The sequence below is a fragment of the Tiliqua scincoides genome, chromosome 3, assembly GCF_035046505.1.
Source record: "Tiliqua scincoides isolate rTilSci1 chromosome 3, rTilSci1.hap2, whole genome shotgun sequence".
Lineage (NCBI taxonomy): Eukaryota > Metazoa > Chordata > Lepidosauria > Squamata > Scincidae > Tiliqua > Tiliqua scincoides.
In genome coordinates, this window is record NC_089823.1 from 131,170,515 (window position 1) to 131,188,253 (window position 17,739).

The window sequence follows — 17,739 nt, forward strand, 5'->3', positions numbered from 1 at the left end:
TTCCATTTCCACTATGTCCTTTTTGAGATATGGCGACCAGAACTGGACACAATACTCCAGGTGTGGCCTTACCATAGATTTGTACAATGGCATTATATTAGCTGTTTTGTTCTCAATACCTTTTCTAATGATCCCAAGCATAGAATTGGCCTTCTTCCCTGCCGCCGCACAGTGGGTCGACACTTTCATCAACCTGCCCACCACCACCCTAAGATCTCTCTCCTAATCTGTCACAGACAGCTCAGAACCCATCAGCCTATATGTGAAATTTTGATTTTTCGCCCCAATGTGCATGACTTTACACTTACTGACATTGAAGCGCATCTGCCATTTTGCTGCCCATTCTACCAGTCTGGAGAGATCCTTCTGGAGCTCCTCACAATCACTTCTGGTCTTCACCACTCGGTAAAGTTTGGTGTCTTCTGCAGACTTAGCAACCTCACTGTTCAACCCTGTCTCCAGGTCATTTATGAAGTGGTTGAAAAGCACCGGTCCCAGGACAGATCCTTGGGGCACACAGCTTTTCACTTCTCTCCATTGTGAGAGAATGCATATGAGACAAATTCCCCACTTTGCATGGAGGAAAAATCAGAAGTGCCTTGTGGGAGCTTTTCTCCCTCCGATGCACTGAACCTGAAGTTATTTTATTGGTAGTGGTCCATAGTATAAACTCTCACTGCACAAAATGTAGTATGCAGAGTCCCAGTTTTCCCTTTTATTAGAGATTTGATCATCAGAATATTGATAGGTTATATGAGCAGGCGATCTAGACACTGACCAACAGTGATACCAGGTAGTGGTTACATTTGCCTTTTAACCGCCTCTAGGTCCCCTGCCACTCATAATGGACTGAAGGATCAGCATCTCCATTCACCCTGAGCCCCTGGAGACACACAGACCTTGTCTCCTTGCATATTAACTGCACTTCCCATGCAAGTCCACCACTCACTATGCAGAGTTAGTGTTACCACAACTGCTCTTGTGACACATATGCAGCCCTACGAAGGTATTTGGGTCTTGTGACAGCTGGTCATTATCTATCCACCTCCCAGTCTAGAACTAGAGGAAAAAAGAATCTGAATTCAAATGGAACAAATATGTGGTTTATTTAGATAATTATGTATAATAGGAAATGGAGGGGTAGGAAGGAAGCATGTAAAGCAACATGGTGCCAGTAGGTGAAATTAAGAAAGCTGCTGCTGCTGCTGCTGCTTGTACATCTAAAGGGACTACAGTAGCAATGGAGGAATTACCAAGGGGATATTGCCCCTATAATGGCACACATATGCAGGGCACTGCATGGCAGTCCATGCCAACTTTCATGGCAGTCCATGCCACAGGAAAGGGAAAATGGAACTGATAGGCAACATTGGTATGCTAGGAGCCCACCTACCCTGGCCCAGTTTAGAAGTGTGCTATTTCTGTGTGCAAGTGGGCTGACTTGCATAATAAATGATTTCATGCTACTGAATAGTTGCATAACACGCAGGCAAGCCTGTTAACATGGCTGCTCCCACATCTGTTGTGGCCGTAACACCACAGTTCTTAGAAGCACATGACACAGAATGGGAAGGGCTGGACTACTGCATTGTACAGCTGAGTAACAAGCAGCAGAAAGTGGTGTATAAATCACAGCAATCGCTCAAGAAGGTAGGCAAATTCCCACAGAAAGAAGTGTGTCTGGATTAAAGAGCCAGTCTAGTAGTGAGTATTGAACTAGAATTGCAGGACACAGGTTCAGATCCTCTTTGAGCTACAGAGTTCCCAGGGTAACCTTGGGCCAGTCACCATCTTTCAGTCTATCCTACCTCACTGATAGTTAGAAATATAAAATTGTGGGTAAGGAACAATGTACACCACCCTTGGCACCTTGAAGGAAAGCTATGAATAAAGAAGAAACCAAAAGAAAGTACCAGACCAAACCAAAAACTATCTTCCCCCCAATTCTTTACTTAGAGAGAGTCACAGGAAAACAGCCAGGACCTGCTAGCAAAGCCATTGCATGCTCCTTAAGTGGACACTGCTGTCTTTTTTTCATCAGATGATGAGGCTGTACTAAAGTCCAGCTAGTACCAGTTGGTGCAGGAGATAAGGTAGCGCACATCATCCAATAGCTCCAGAAGCCAGCTTTGGCCCTGGTTCTGAGGTCCCTTCTCTGGCTCTTCGGGGGGTGGTGGCAGCTGCACAGAGCTACAAGTGGTACATTTTGTACATTCTTCAGCAGGCTCCTCTGAGTCCTGAGCCACTATTTCTTCCTTGGCCTCTTCCGATGTCATGGTTCAACCCTGGGGAGGTGGGTGGAACAGATAGATGACCAAGAATTATACACAGCATGGTTACAAATTGAAAGCTACCATTGATAATTTTCCCCTACAGATACAGAAGTTCTGGGCAAAGATGTTCCATGATGAAAGACCTGTACAAGCCCTGTCCTGGGAAATTCAAGCAAAAAAGTAAGGAAAGTTTATCCTAGAGGCGCCTATGACAGTGTTTCTCACACATTTAGCACCAGGACCCACTTTTTAGACTAAGAGTTTGTCAGGACCCACCAGAAGTGATGTCATGACTGGAAGTGACATCATCAAGCAGGAAAATTTTTAACAATCCTAGGCTACAATCCTACCCACACTTGCCCAGGAGTAAGTCCCATTTATTATCATTGTTAAAAAGAATATATATAGTAGCTTATTAAAAGTACATATCTGTAACATTTCCCCAAATGCAGTCATGTACCATGGTAGCATCAAGACTAACATATTAAAAATAAAATATTGAAATGAATGGGGACCCACCTGAAATTGGCTCGCAACCCACCTAGTGGGTCCCGACCCACAGTTTGAGAAACACTGGCCTATGAGGTCTTGAGTTGTGTATTCTATTTCTTGACCCCATTAGGAGGAGGGGAAAGAAAAGGTAATTCTCCTTTCCATGCCAAGTTCCAGCAGAATCCCTTCCACAATGCCACTAGTCCAACATAGAACAAACTGCATTGTTTCTTACATGAGGCTACTTTGTAGTCACACCATTGGTCCACCAGGTATTATTCATTCTGCTTAGGGGCAGGTCTTTAACACCTTAGGCAGGCAGGGGACTTTTCCAGCCTTGCTGCTTGATATACTTTTTCAAGCGTAGGTGTCAGAAACTGAATGGGTAACTTCTGAAAACAAACTGTGTGCTCTACCCAGCCTCCAGTTTGACACATAGTCTTCATCTAACAGCCATTTTCAACCACTGTGCCATGGCACACTGGTGTGCCGCAGGAGTTTGGGGGTGGATCATTTGTTATTAGGGCCACTAGGGGATGCCTTGCCAGTTGTCAAAAAACTGGTGTGCCTTGGCGAATTTCGTGTCTTCTCAGTGTGCCATGAGATGAAAAAGGTTGAAAATGGCTGATCTAACACCTTATAGTTGGTGCAAAAGTCTAAACCTCTGCATGCAAGTCAACAACGCACAAGTCTTCTGCAGTCAGTAGAGTGCTATATTCAAATGGCCAAGTGATGGGGGGGGAGTGATGGGGCTGACCCTTGCTGAAACCAAGACACTTTTTTGGGGCGGGGGGGGTTGATTTTGGGCTGAAACTAGTAACTGGAAAGACAACCCTAAGGGATGATTATGATAAACAATGCTGAAATTTCCATCATTTTGTGGTTGTGAAGCTAAGTGCTGCAGCAGCACTGGAGGAGGAGGCAAATAATTCTTCCCTATGGGTTGGTTTTGCAAGCTGTGGCTTTCCCAGATGGGGAGAAAACAGGAGGGTGCAGGGAAGCAGGTACTTACTGGGGGGGGGGGGAGAGAAGCAATTTAGGACCACAAAAAGTGGGGCTTGCAGGGAGAGGGTCGGTCACCCTTCCCATTTTATAGGCCACTCAGGGCACAATCCTAACCAGGTCTACTTAGAAGTAAGTCCTATTGTGTTCAATGGGACTTACTCCCAGGAAAGTGAAGTTAGGATTGCAGCCTCAATTCCATGTCCCCAACCACAGACCCACACCAGGCGTGGACTGCACAGCGGGGTTGCTGTGAGCCCCCTCAGCCCTGCCACCAACCTGCAGCATCACAGTGAGCCACAGCGCAGGGCTGCCATAAACCACTCCCAGCCACAGTCCTCCACGTGCAGCGGAAGCCCAGGGCTCCAAGGAAGTCCCAGCCAAGCAGGGGCAAGCCAAGGCGGCTCAAGGACGCTCGGATGCTTGCTCAGGCACAAACAAGTCTGCGCATGCGCTCGAGCCCACCCCGAGTCTCGCCTGAAGGTCCCGTTCCGGACAGCTACGTCACAAACACCTGCGCGTCACACAGCCTCGCTCTGTTGCCATAGAGACAGTTGCCACGAAGACGGGTTTCCTTTCCTCCCACCTCCGGAAGTGGCTGCGGCCGTTTGACAGACAGCAGAACTTCGGAGCGCTTCTCCCGGGAAGGGAATATGCGGTTGACGTCTGCCTTGCGGGGCTCGGTCGTGGGCTGGCGGGAGCGCTTCGACTCCACGGGCTGGGATGTGGCCCGCTGGTTCCCCGGGCACATGGCGAAAGGCATGTTGGGAGGGAGGGGGTTGGGAGGGAGCAGTGGTCTGGGCCTTGCGAGGGCCTGTCGAGTAACCGTCAGCCTCAACTTCCGGCGCCTACCGGAAGTAGCCAATGGTCAACTTCCAGTGCCAGTGCCACGGATCTCTATGGGCACAGGATGGTGTCGCTCTAGGCTGTGGCATATCTATGGTGAAGATAAGGGGAAACCCAGTTCTGTTTAAGCCATTGCTGCCCAACGTTGCATATGCGCAACACAGGGATCAAATGTGTGCACCTGTGGGCTGGCAGGAAGGGTTAAGTCACCCTTGAGAGTAAAGACTGCTGTGTGACTGTCCCTGCCTGACCTGACCTTGTTTCGTAGGGCTGAAGGATATGAAGAGCCGCCTGCGTGTGGTGGACTGCCTGCTGGAGGTCCATGATGCTCGCATATCCTTTTGGGAGCCTGGCATCGAAGCCAGTCCAGCCCTTCCGGGTGAGGCTGGGTAGGTGCCTTGCCTCTTGCGCCTTCCAAGTGCCCCTCCTTCCAGCCACCTGTCCCTGCAGTCATTTTCAACCTTTTGCATCTCACGGCACACTGATAAGGTGCCAAAATTGTCAGGGCACACAGCACACCATCACCTGACACTGTGCGTCACGGCGCACAATTTGGACGGTGCACCATGCTGCCGGTAGGAGGCTCACATCCCCCAATGTCCCTACTAACAAATGACTCGCCCCCAAACTCCCACCACGCACCTGTGGACCATTTGCAGCTCACCAATGCACCAGGGCACACTGGTTGAAAATAACTGTGTTACTGATAAATCACTTTTGGGGGAAAGGGTTGAGGGTGCTTTTTCATCAGAGTTCTTCAGGTATCAACCCCTCTCCCCAGGTGCATAGAATTTACAGGTATGAAACAAATGCACATGGGTACAAAATACCAATGTACCAATGCCATCCCTTCCATAACAGTGGTTCCCACACTTTTTAGCACCATGACCTGCTTTTTAAAAAAAACATTCTATTGGAACTCACCTAACTTTACCACCCTTTAAAAAAAAAGAAGTAATTTAGTAAGTAATATAACTAATTTCTAAGTAATAATAACCATGGAAAAAGACCTTCAAGCATTTATCTCCCTATATTTACACATGCTTGCAAAGTGCAGGAACTGAGTTCTTTGCAGGGTGATTAGCAGCTACAGTATCTGATCTTTCCATCATGCTTTGGTGACCCACCAAAAATCAGGTCACAACTCAAAGTTTGGAAACCACTAGTCTAGATCAGTGGTTCTCAAACGTTTTAGAGGTCCCAGAGGCTGCTGCCTGATTTATAAATGCCAAAGCGTTTGGCTATAATGGTGATTGGGCAGCAGTGCTCTCCCCCCCAAGTAGCAACTTGTTTAACCCTTGATGCACATAGCCTAATCTGCCGTGTCAGTTTCGTGAACCACCAAAAGTTGGGTCACAACCCACTGGTCTCCAAATTTTTTCTCCCCATAATACAACCAAATATTTGCCAGGTTAGTGCTGCTATGCTACGCTCTTGACTCCTTAACGCATGCACATCCCACTCTCAGGCCGGACGCCTCTACTGCAGGAAGCCCTGGGTATCCGTCCGCATTTGCTGGTGTTGAACAAAATGGACCTTGCAGACCTAAAGCACAAGCCGGTAAGTCCTAAAGTAGGCGCTCTTCCCATGTTTGATGCTGCCATAACAGAACAGGCCCAGCTATATGATCTCCAGAGAGGCTCAATAAGAAAACGCCAGAAGAACACAATACAGTACACACAGGATTACTTCACGCCCTTAACTATCCAACAAGAGAGAGTTAGAAGACAGTGGAGTTTGCCAGCATCTCAGAACTGGTGCAAAAAGTGCTGGCAGTCAGATCAAAGAGCAAGCTGCTTACCACTGCATGGAAAACATGTTACAAGGCAGCAAATTCCCTATTTGGCAGTGGCACCGGGGATAGGATTGGGCTATCAGTCCCCTGCTGCCTTATTAGTGCTTGCCATTTAGAGGGATGTGGTGAAAGAGGAGTGGTAGCTAGGACTAGATGCCGAACCATCAGTTCCTGCCCCTGTTACACATCATGAAGCACACCAGTAATCCGGCTCCAAAAGTCAAGGACACAATTGCCAGGGAATTGCGTTTTGGAGCATATGGATGCAAGGACGGTGTTGCTGCAAATCCAAGGATCATAGTGCTTTGGAAGTGACTGGCATGCTGGACACCTACATGTCAGGTATCAATCTGATAATTCCCATGCAGCTTGCTGCTAGACAAGGTGTACTAGCTATACATTCTAATAAACAGAACATTTTTTTTACATATTTAGTAATATGTAGCATATTCTTATTATGTAATGTAGCCTGATGGGTAGACATAAATGTGAATACAGCTTAGTGGGCTTCACTTGTGGGGTCATCAGAATTGCTGAGGTTGTTTTCCATGACCTGGAAACCTGAAACATGGTACCAATAGTCCAAGAAATCCTGTTTACTAGGAAAAAAAAATCTTGAACCTTCTTAGGAACATTAGATTTGTATATATCATGTGTTGAATAAGTCTTGTCCTAGTGATGCAACAAAGTGGGGACAGAACAACCATCTAACTGCAGCTGAACTCTGCTTCTTTCAATTTCACTGCTGGGTTGTGTGAAGTGGTGGTGGACCATAACAAAGTCATTTTTCTCTTCAGGGCACTTGAGGCATTCTTACACAGGATGCTTTTATATTCTTTTTTTTTTTAACTGCTTATATTTCTAGAACATTTTGCCCACTGTGATTTGTTTACATCTTACTCAAGCCCAAAGAAGCTCAGAATATGTTTTGATATTTTTGGTTTTTATTTTCTGAGTAGATTATAAGCACAATCTGGTAAACACGTAGGAAAATTTGCTGTGAATTTTACACTGCAGCATTACCCTCCTTTCCGTGATCCCATAACTGTATTTGAAGTACACATGGTTCAAAACTGAGACTGCTTTTTGTGTAAAAAGAATGACTTCTGTTAGCAGATATGTAGTATAAAGCCAGGTATACAGAATGTCCAAGATTATCTGAGTATGAACTGCCCAGATTTTCATCATTTCCTCTGATTTTCATACATTCTTCCTTGACGGTCTTTTAGCGTATTTTGAAACATTTGGAGAAGCAAGGGCTCAGAAATGTCCTCTTCACTGATTGCCTGAAAGATGAAAACATCAAGAAGGTACATTGCAGTTAGAGCAAAGTTGTCTTCTAGCCAGGAAGGTTAGGGGTGAGTGGGCTGGCCATGTCCTAGAAACAAGCTTTTTGCTTGTGTGTATTTGTAGCTGAAATAGTGGGATCTGCTCCACTGCTCTTTGGAGCCTGTGGGATTATCAGTTGAGGGGGGTGAAGGCAGAGCCAGCATTAGGTTGTACCAGGCCCTGAGATACTGACTAGATTTGGGCCCTTTCATGTGTGCAAAGCTTGTGCGTTCCCCATCATGTGTGCTCCTCTCTCTGGCTTCTTCCTACCCCTTCTAATTTCCTTTCTCCATCACCCTCCTCCTGGCTTTTCTTTCTCCTGCCTTGGCTTTATTTCTCCTTCCCCCACAGCTGGTCTTCTATCCTCTTCTCCCCTGTCTCCAGCTTGCTGGGCTGGGTACACAAGCTCCTGTTTCCCCTCTTTCCCAGGTCATGATTGACTGACCAGTTGGGTTTGCTCCCAGAGTCTACTGCCCTTTACTTGCCCTGATAGCTGCAACAGTAGAGTGTTCTTCTTCATCAGTGCACTGGTCCCCTGCTAGGTAATAAGATGTAATCATGCCTTCTCTGTGATTGGGATCCCTCAGAGGCGTCCCCCCCATCAACGCAGGAGTCTCTGAGAAGGCCCGGTTGTGGATGGAGAAGGCAGTGAAAGATAGAAATCATGTGAATGCTCAGGTGAACAAGTTGTACCACTGCTGCCTGCCAGCTGCTGCATTATAGGTCAGCTGGATGTGCTCAGGCTCCTAATCTGGTTGACTCCTGGTGCCCACCCTGGTGGTGGGGTGAGAGAAAGGGAGAAATAATGGGGCAGGAGCACTTTTGCTCTCTTTCACTTAGAACTATGAAGACCCTTCAACAGGTGTTCATTGAAATTACTTTTGTATTTCTTGCAGATTGTTCCCCTTGTCAGCGAACTTATTGGCAACAGTGGGCGCTATGACAGAGCTGAGGTCAGTTGTCTTGTGAAGCTGTGTTTGTTTGGGAATGACAACATTGCTGAGTGGTTCCTTTACAATAAAATAGCGACGTGGCTAATGACCAGGATGTTTCTTCTGCCTATGCTCCATGCCACTCAATGGTAAATGCTATAGAGTATCTCAGAAAACTGCAGAATGGAGAGGAATAGGTGTAGCTTACTTTCACATAGGAGGCTGGTGGTCAAACAAGGTATTTGAGGATGCTGTTTCAAAGAATTCTGGTACATTTGAATGAGATCCCTTGATTATTGATGCTGAAGTTTGGGGTAGATCTTGAACCCCAGAGAAAATTCTGTCCTGTGAGGATACTGTCCTCTTCCACTATATGCATATGAGCCAAAGAAGTGAACCTCAACCGCCTGCTTCTGATCTGTCCTACTCCCAGATGTTTTTACAAGTAGGCAGGCCAGTTCTGATCCCTCTGGTTGGTTACAGAATTTGGAGACTTGCATCATGGTCATTGGTGTGCCGAATGTAGGGAAATCGTCTATCATCAATTCTATGAGGAGACTGCACCTCAAAAAAGGTACTTTCTGTGGCTTGGGTTGTGAACCTAACTAAAGGAATTGTTACATGCTAAAGAGTCTAACAGCCTAACCCCACCGAACTCCTTGCACGGTGATGCAGTGGTGCCAACATGGCATCTGCTGTATTCTGCATGGGAGTTTCAGCATGTTGAGGCATCCTTGGGGTAATGGGATGTTTGTTCCCTTGCCCTGGGGTAAGCCCAAGCTGCCACCATAGGTCAACTCAAATCTGTACCAGAATATTGCTAACACAAGTCCACATTGACTCATGAAGGTGGATCAGGTCAGTGGGGGGGGGGGGGGAGGTTAGGATTTGGCAGGTGCCACTCCTTCTAAACCTGCCCCTTTCCCAGGCCTTACCCCCTTCCATGCCGCCTCATCTCCTCCCAGTTCTGCCTACCCCTGCCCTGTTTCACCTCCTCCTCACCTTCTTCTGACCCCCTGCACAGCCTTACCTGCACTGGCCGGCATCCTGAGTCCTTTGTCGTGCAGACTTAAGCTGTTTGCAGCAGCAGCCAGAAGCAGTTTATGCCACCGGAGCACCAAACCGGCTTGGACTTTCAGCTTCTAATTCCAGAAAACTGTTATCACTCAATAAATATTTAGCAGAAATATTTAGTGGAAATAAAGTCCTGTGCTGAGACACCAGGGCACTTACTACCCCTGACTGCCATTTTCTCCATACATCTGATTATGGAGTAAATGGCAGCCAGGGGCAAAAAGTGGGTGGTTGTGTGATTGTCTTTCTTTTGAATCAGGTCTTTCCAGCTGCTGTTAGAATGGAAAGGTAGCTTGGTTGCATTTAGTGTTACTGAGGAAACCTTTGGTTTACCTGGGCTTCCAGCTCTAGCCTAGAAGGCAAAAGGGTTTGTTCTCTTCCCAGTTAATGATGAGAGAGCCTGTTGATTACTTGCTTGTGTGCTATGTGTAACTGTTCATTTTTTCCCCTCCCTCTCACCACCAAGGCAAAGCCTCCAGGGTTGGTGGAGCACCAGGCATTACTAGAGCTGTCCTTACCAAAATCCAGGTAATGCAGTGGAACATAGTTGGGGGGGCGGGGGCACAACTGAAGACTGCTTTTCTGAATGTGTGAAAATGGCATAGATGAACAATCCTGTCTGTGAGAAATGGCTTAGAATGAGAAAAGGGAAGTGAAGTAGGGGGTGTATAATGTATATAACATCACAAACTTGCAGGCAGAGGAAACCCAATTGCATGGAGACGAGTTTTGCATCTGGTTAAATTTGCATAGCACATTAAGGCTGTTCCTGTGTATATCAGCATATTTGCATGTCTTGAGGATGCTTGAGGCAGCCTGCTGTATTTGATTTTTCTTTAAATCGTTTGTCTTTCTGCCAAATGGCATTCATGCAAGGCAGCTAAACAGAATATCAGAAAATATGAAAACGTCATTAAACAGCAGCAAAATAAAAATGCACACCAGTATACAAAAATAGTATAGATAATTAGCGACAATTAATTAAGGCAGACTTTGCCTGACATCTACAACATAATAAAGAAAATATAAATTGATCTCCCTTGGAAGGGAGAGTTTCATAGTTTAAAAGAAGCATAAAAGAGAACTCAAGGAAGAACTGTAAGGAAGGAGATAAAAAAAAATTCTTACAAGGAAGGAAGGGGAATTCTCAGGAAACTGAGCCCAATCCATGGGTGCTCACGTGGCATTAGAGCTCGCAAATGTACCTTACAGCACGTTTGCTATAGTGCACACCGGCAGTAAGCCGGGATTGGGCTCTATTTCCTGAGAATTCCCCTCTCTTCCTTGTAAGAATTTTTTTTTATCTCCTTCCTTACAGTTCTTCTTCATTTTCTTTTATCCCCTTCCTTACACTGTGTTTATGCATGCTTATAATATACCTCCTGTTTTTGACGGTGAACCACATAACCGATCCACTTGGCTTCTGTGGCTCTTTCCATTATGGCTAACAAGGATTTGAATCAGGTCTTGGCTTTTGTCCCCTGTGGTACACTGATTCTTGATCTATATGAGTGACCTGGGATGACCACTCCCTTATGGAGGTCTCATGGTATCAGAACCCTTTTTCCTGTCATTTGGTGCCATTTTTGGAAATGGTAAAAGCTGAGTCTTATTTCTTTGTGTTTCAGGTGTGCGAGCAACCCCTCATGTTCTTGCTGGATACCCCTGGAGTGCTGTCTCCCCGAATTGAGAGTGTGGAGACAGGCCTGAAGTTAGCTGTATGTGGTGAGAGGACTCTGCAGACTCTTGGGGACCTGGGTGGGTGAGATAGTATCTGTACCTTGCTGATTGAGCAGGGAGTGCCATGAACAAGAAAAGAAACAAGTCGCATGGGATCTATTGCCAGACAGATATGTAGCTGTGTGCTTCACCCATCAGTCCTCAGTTTGGCTTTGTAACTCTACCTTCCCATATCAGTTCTATGCTTTGAGTTCTGCATACCACTGTAGACCCTGACTGTTACTAACAGAATTCTACTGGCGTTAGGGAACAGAGTCAAGCATGTAGCATCTGCTAGCTACCACACCCTTACAGTCCCAGCTTTCTGCACTGTTTGACACCAAATGTACATCTGGCCCAGCCCTGGCACTAGGAGTGGCATATTGACCATATTCTTCTGTTTTCTCATTTGTGTTGAGAGCTGCTTATGGGGGCGTTTGAGCACAAATAGACCCAATCTGTACCCGTACTCTACCAAGTATCTTGTGGGGCAGAAGGGTATTGTGGAATGTTGTACATTGCCTGCTACTACCAGTCTTTCCATTTTTTCACCTAGGAGCAATCCGTGACCACCTGGTAGGTGAGGAGGTCATTGCTGATTATTTGCTTTATACACTGAACCATCAGCAGCAGTTCAGGTGAGACGATTCCGTAGATCAAGATTGGGCTGCATGTGGTACCCCAAATAGGAACCTCTCATAGCAGCTTCTACTATTCCTTTGTTCCCTGTTATGCAGTTATGTAGAACGCTATGGTCTGGCCAGCCCTTGTGATAACGTGGAGACTGTACTCAAGAGCATTGCACTGCACTTAGGCAAAACCCAACGAGTCAAGGTGCTGACTGGCACAGGTGAGTTATCCCTGCATCTCCAGTTAGCAGACCTAGCCCAATGCCACTGTCTGCTGCTGAGGATGCGAATTCAGCCCAGCAATCCTGTGGATTTGTCTGGAAAGTGGGCAGCATTCAATGAGCTGTTGATGTTAGAGATTAAACATACATGAAGTGTGCCAGCTGCTGTAAAGCCAGCGTTTCCTGTATCCACAAGTGACTCTCTTCACTCCTCAAGGCACAGTTCAAGAGCTGGTCTCAGATATTGGTACCCACATAATAGTGGTGGGCGCAGTACTGGGGCTGAAACTTTTCCTTCCTCTCTTGGCAGGAAATGTGACTGTGACAGTACCCAATTACAATGCGGCCGCATGTGAGTTTATCCATTCTTTCCGCAAAGGACTTCTGGGGAAGGTAATGCTTGATGAAGTGCAGTTACTGTCTTCATGATGCTGCTCTGAAGTTTTCTTCTGCATTGTTTTAAGCAGTTCCATTTGGGGCAGGAGCAGCAAGAGTTGAGCTCAGAAACTAGGACCTTGCTTTTTCTTAACAAACCTGGATGACATGCAGCTGCCAAGAATTCCACATGCCGTTTTGTAGATACAGTGCCAAGTCTGGCTGTGGAGCCCTGACTGGAGCAAGCAACAGTACTGACCATTTGTTGTTTTCCACCCTATTTCCTATACACCCACAGCTTTTCTTTTCTGTATTCCAGCAGTCCTTGTTTGTTCAGAGGACAGGCTCACTTTCTCCAGGTGGCCTAGGTAGCTTGGGCAAAGTGGTCAGAGAAACGATTACAGGTTGTTGTGCCTAGGGCATGATGTCACTGAACTCTCTGGAGTACTTTTGTCAACAACTTGCCTAGAACACATGCACAAAGTTCAAAATGAGCCCATTTAGGCTGATTTTGAAGAGCTTATATTTGCATGGTTCAGATGACTGGTTTTTACCTTGTCTTTGCTTTCTACGGAATAACAAAAGATTTGTGTAGCTCTTCTAAGGACTGTGGAGATACATTTACATGACTCAAAGAATTAGACCATGGCTTGGAAATGGTAGCTGGTTGATGATTCACCTTCATTTGGCCCAGATAGTTTGTTTGCTCTTTTGCTCTCCGTCTCTTCCTCCTTGCTGCACTTCTGTTGACCTCTCCTCCTCAGGCAGAGACTGAAGTAAATGTTACACCACTGGGAAATCAATGCTGAGCCTGTTTATTCCCACTGCATGGCAAGGATGCATTTTGTGCTGAAGCAGCCAGAGGCTGCTGTGCTATCACGTGCTGCAGAAGAGCCTTAAGAAGCTGGAAGAATTAGAAAATAACAGTTGGAAGAAAATATTATTTTGGAGGAGGGCAGTATGCAGGGTACTGGCATTCACCTTTGACATGAGCTGCAGCTGTATTATTAGACTTAACATGATTGACCAGGAATTAAAATGCATTTTGCAGGTACTTTCTCATCAGGCTCTGTGATAAGGGATGGGCATGCTGCATCTAGTCAAAAGATAAGCTTTTGACTCTGCCCTGGCACTGGAGACAGTTGATTGACCACTTTCAGCTGTTAATCCAACAGGTTTTAGGACAAATCCCTGATGTCATTATGAAATTGGCCCAAATCCCAGTACTGCTTCGCTATGGGATCACACACTCTTTCAAACAAATGATGCAGATGTTCAGATATACTTGTGTAATTATTATATTCTGATAAGTAAGTTACTGTATCAAATAATTTGAAGTGATGTGCACAGAATGCTCTATAGCTTGCTTTGTTGTTAAAAAAAATATACAATCTCAAGCCTATGTGAACATACTTTTTTTTTTTTATTTCCACCTCACCTTTTCAAACACAAGAGAAACAGTGTTATAAGCCACAGTGTCACAAAACAGGCCTCTCCATTTTCCCAAGTTTGTCCAGGAGAGAAGGACCCATGATCAGAGTACAGAAGACATAATTTTGTAAACATGCCACTCGCATGGAAATACCTCAAATGGAATCCCACTTGAGGCATCCCTTCCTGCCCCTTCCCCTTCCTCAGGCAGAGGAAAACACAAAGACAACATACCTATTAATGTACCTGGAATTGCAGAGTTCTTACTGAATGTAATAAAATCTATTGGAAAGTTTTCACATTTTACACATTACAAAAACTACTGAAAAATATTTTGTCAGGCAAAATATGGTCCAAAGGAGCTGGGTTGATAAACAGCACATCTGAGTACCTAGATATACATGCACATGACTTTCTTTGTGACTTGGGAAATGCAAGGTCAAGAATAGGGAATACGATTCACGTGGCTTGGTATAAGACTGGCTTGGCAGTGAGTGCTGAGCATTGGCAGTTGGAACTTTGATGAAGAGCAGCAGGATTTTGTTGGAAAGCAGAGCAGTGCCAGGCACCAGCTCTGCCTCCTGCCCAGGCACAAGGTGCAAGCTGCCATTTGCACTGCTGCGGCTGGATCCTTAGGATTGGACTGTAAGGCATCAACCCCAAGCAGTCTTCCATGGAAGTAGGTTTCATTTAGAGTAAGCTTAGGATAAGGCTGGAAGATAGTGATTCACTTACATTTAAACAGATGAAGTGCCATAAACTTCATTTTAATCAGCCTCTGAATCATAGTGTCTCACAATGAGTGGTGAAAATAGCTAGTTTTAGTTGAAGCTATTTGAGGTCTCTTACATATTGGAATGTATCTAGCTGCTCATTATCCTGAATCAAACTATTGGTCCATTTGGCCCAGCGGTCTATTGGCAGTGGCTCTCCAGAGTCTTAGGGAAGACCTCTGCATAATATCTGTTACCTGATCTCCTTTCAACTGGAATCTTTCTGCATATAGAACATATGCTCTACCACTGAACGACCATCCCTCCCCTATTTCATGGGTAGCAGCTGCAGCAGTTTATCTTGAACTCATAAAACCAAAGTTTTGTAAATCCACTCTGTATGAAGCTGCCAACTACCAAGCCAGATTGGTCCATCTAGGCCAGTATTGTCAACACTGGCAGCAGCCCTCCAGAATTTCAGACTAGGGTTTTTTCCCAGCCCTACCTGGAGATGCCAGGGATTGAGGCTGCAATTCTAACCACACTTTCCTGAGAGTAAGCCCCATTGAACAAAATTGGACCTACTTCTGAGTAGACCTGGTTAGGATTGTGCCCTGAGCCTGAGATGTTCTGTATGCTAAGCAAGCACTCTATCACTGAGCTGTAGCTTCTCCCTGTTAATAGTGCATGACCAACAAAGAGGCTTCAGTTGTCATGAAAAAGAACAAAGGGAACAGGAAGAACAAGCACATCACACTTCTGGTTCCTCTACCTTCAGGCACAGTAGGTTGTTTACATCTTCCCTGGTGAAAAGATGTATAAACTCCTGATGTTGAGACGGCTTGAACATCTTGAATACGGACATGCTTGATATGGAGAGCCAGGAAGCATATAATACTTGCACTTCCTGTTCGTGGACATTATTGTAGCAACCACTTATAGGCCCAAATTCTAACCAATTTTCTAGCACTGGCATAGCGGTGCCAATGGGGCATGTGCTGCATCCTGCAGTTGGGTGGCACTCACGGAGGCCTTCTCAAAGTAAGAGAATGCTTGTTCCCTTACCTTGGAGCTGCATTGCCCTTATGTCAGTGCTGGAAAGTGGGTTAGGATTGTGCCCTTAGTCTACATGTGGCAGGAGATGACAAATCCCTGAAGTCGGCTGTGAACCATTCAGTAACTGTAGACACACATCTGCTTCCTTGTCCAGCTTCTGTTTCATATTGGCTCAAGCAATTCCTGCTTAAGGAGGCTTTACTGGACACTTACGGTCTCAGCTGCCCTTGATAGTGAGTTCCCATTAACAAGAATGAACGTTGGTCTGAACCCTGGTCTAAAAGAACCTTGGTGTGATTGAAATGAATGGAATGAGCTTGCAACCAAAGCAGCAATTAACACAATGATGGCCTTCCAGCAAAGCAGTGACCGACAGGGCAACTCCTCCCACATCTTCACATGATATATGAGGTGTGAATCCTGGCAGTGACTGGAGGAAGCTGGGAAGCCTTGATTTGAGCACCTCAATACCCAGGCACAATGCAGAATTTGGCTAAACCTGGGTGATGACAGCAGCTGATATGGCTTTCACTTGGTACTGGTCTTCTGAGCCAGCTCCCATCAAGTGTAAACACATGGCCAGGCACACATACAGAAGTTTCCATATACCACTTCTGTGAGACTGAGCACCAGAAGAGGGCCAGGACCTTCATGATCTGATGTCTGGCAACATCCAAGGCAAGAGAAGCAAAGTTCAGACACCCTAACGAAGTTCCTCTTGGCAAGTGGTAATCCAACACTCTCTCGGCAATTCCAGTATTCTTTGGAGAAAGGTTCAGTGTTGACGTTCTAGCTAAGTCTGAGAAAGGGGCAACTCAGTGCATGTAGTCTACAAAATACTGGAGTAAGGATGGTGGAGACACATGGGGAAGGATTGTGTTAAGGCTCCTTGCAGCATCTGGCTCCATTAGAGGGAAAATAAACTGGCCATGCAGAGCAGGCAAGCAGGCAGGTATGCAAAGTGCCAGGGCTGGGCGCCTGATGTCCATGCCCGATAATTGTAACTGCCCTCACCTGTTACATTGCCACACTCGGCATACTCTGGGCCATTCTCCCCAGGCAACCTCAGCCTTCCGGCAGCCGCGGCTGCTGCTGCTCCTGCAGCTGCTCCGGCTGCAGCAGCAGCTGCCACTCTCAGTGATCCCCCGGAGGAGCCATAGCGGGTTGAAGATTTTGATCGCCGCGTCGCGCCCCGTGCACTGCCCCGTGCTGCCCCTCTTGCTCCACCCCGCCCTCCTTTGCAGAAGATGCCCTCAAAGAAAACGGCAGCCAACAGAATGAGAGCCCAGCAGATGGCCGTACTCCATTTCATCATCACGGCAAAATGGACCAAGCCTGCAAGGAAATAGTAACAGGTATGTTGTTAGCAGGGGTGTTTTTCTTGGTGACCAATATAGAACATAAGAATTTCTGCTCAAATCACAATATAAAATGATTTTAAAATTAAAACACAAAAATCACTCTTTTTCATGAAATCATTTTTCCTTATTTTTGAGGAATCGATAAGTAGTTTTCACTAAGGCAGCAAGCCCCTGAAGTGGAAAAGTGAAACTATCTGCTAAAGGGTGTGTGCATGTGCAGCAGCTGGGAGGAGGAGAGATGTGAGTGGGTGAGGAGAAAGCAAATATCTGAGCAGAGGCACTGAGAAGGTAGATCTAAGCCTGCAGTTCCAACCCGTCTTGCTCCTTCTTTGCTTTTCTTCACTGCACTGTAATCTGGAGGTGATCTGTGATCAGCTGAATGCGCTCAGAACTGGACCTCCCCTCTGCCCCAAGCCACTCTCTGTAAATGCCTTTTCTGGGGCTTGTCTGTATGGTGCTGCACTTTTGAGAAGCTTGGAAAACCAAACAAG

At 46.1% G+C, this 17,739-nt stretch overlaps 2 protein-coding genes and 1 long non-coding RNA gene across 3 annotated transcripts; 1 reads left to right on the plus strand and 2 right to left on the minus strand.

Moving 5' to 3' along the window:
• Positions 1-1,081: 1,081 nt before the first annotated feature.
• LOC136645432 (uncharacterized) lies at positions 1,082-4,538 on the minus strand. The gene is made up of 2 exons (XR_010794134.1): positions 4,047-4,538; positions 1,082-2,285 (listed from the first exon to the last, which is right to left on the minus strand). It is a non-coding gene; the product is annotated as an uncharacterized lncRNA (long non-coding RNA).
• On the plus strand, positions 4,343-14,089 carry MTG1 (mitochondrial ribosome associated GTPase 1). Its single transcript, XM_066621669.1, has 11 exons — positions 4,343-4,526; positions 4,882-4,945; positions 6,068-6,173; positions 7,638-7,718; positions 8,634-8,690; positions 9,153-9,243; positions 10,210-10,271; positions 11,372-11,468; positions 12,019-12,100; positions 12,200-12,312; positions 12,623-14,089. The coding sequence occupies exons 1-11, from the start codon at positions 4,421-4,423 to the stop codon at positions 12,739-12,741; spliced, it is 978 nt and encodes a 325-aa protein (XP_066477766.1). The 5' UTR covers positions 4,343-4,420; the 3' UTR covers positions 12,742-14,089.
• Positions 14,090-16,794: 2,705 nt separating this feature from the next.
• Positions 16,795-17,208, minus strand: SPRN (shadow of prion protein). Its single transcript, XM_066619060.1, has one exon. The coding sequence runs from the start codon at positions 17,200-17,202 to the stop codon at positions 16,795-16,797; it is 408 nt and encodes a 135-aa protein (XP_066475157.1). The 5' UTR covers positions 17,203-17,208.
• Between the last annotated feature and the right edge of the window lie 531 nt (positions 17,209-17,739).

Bases quoted from the DNA above. Each gene is read 5' to 3' on its own strand.
- MTG1 (XM_066621669.1), top strand. From the start codon at position 4,421: ATGCGGTTGACGTCTGCCTTGCGGGGCTCGGTCGTGGGCTGGCGGGAG. The intron at 6,174-7,637 runs GTAAGTCCTAAA...ACGGTCTTTTAG, and splicing joins CAGACCTAAAGCACAAGCCG to CGTATTTTGAAACATTTGGA. The intron at 12,313-12,622 runs GTGAGTTATCCC...CTCTCTTGGCAG, and splicing joins CAAGGTGCTGACTGGCACAG to GAAATGTGACTGTGACAGTA.
- SPRN (XM_066619060.1), bottom strand. From the start codon at position 17,202: ATGATGAAATGGAGTACGGCCATCTGCTGGGCTCTCATTCTGTTGGCT.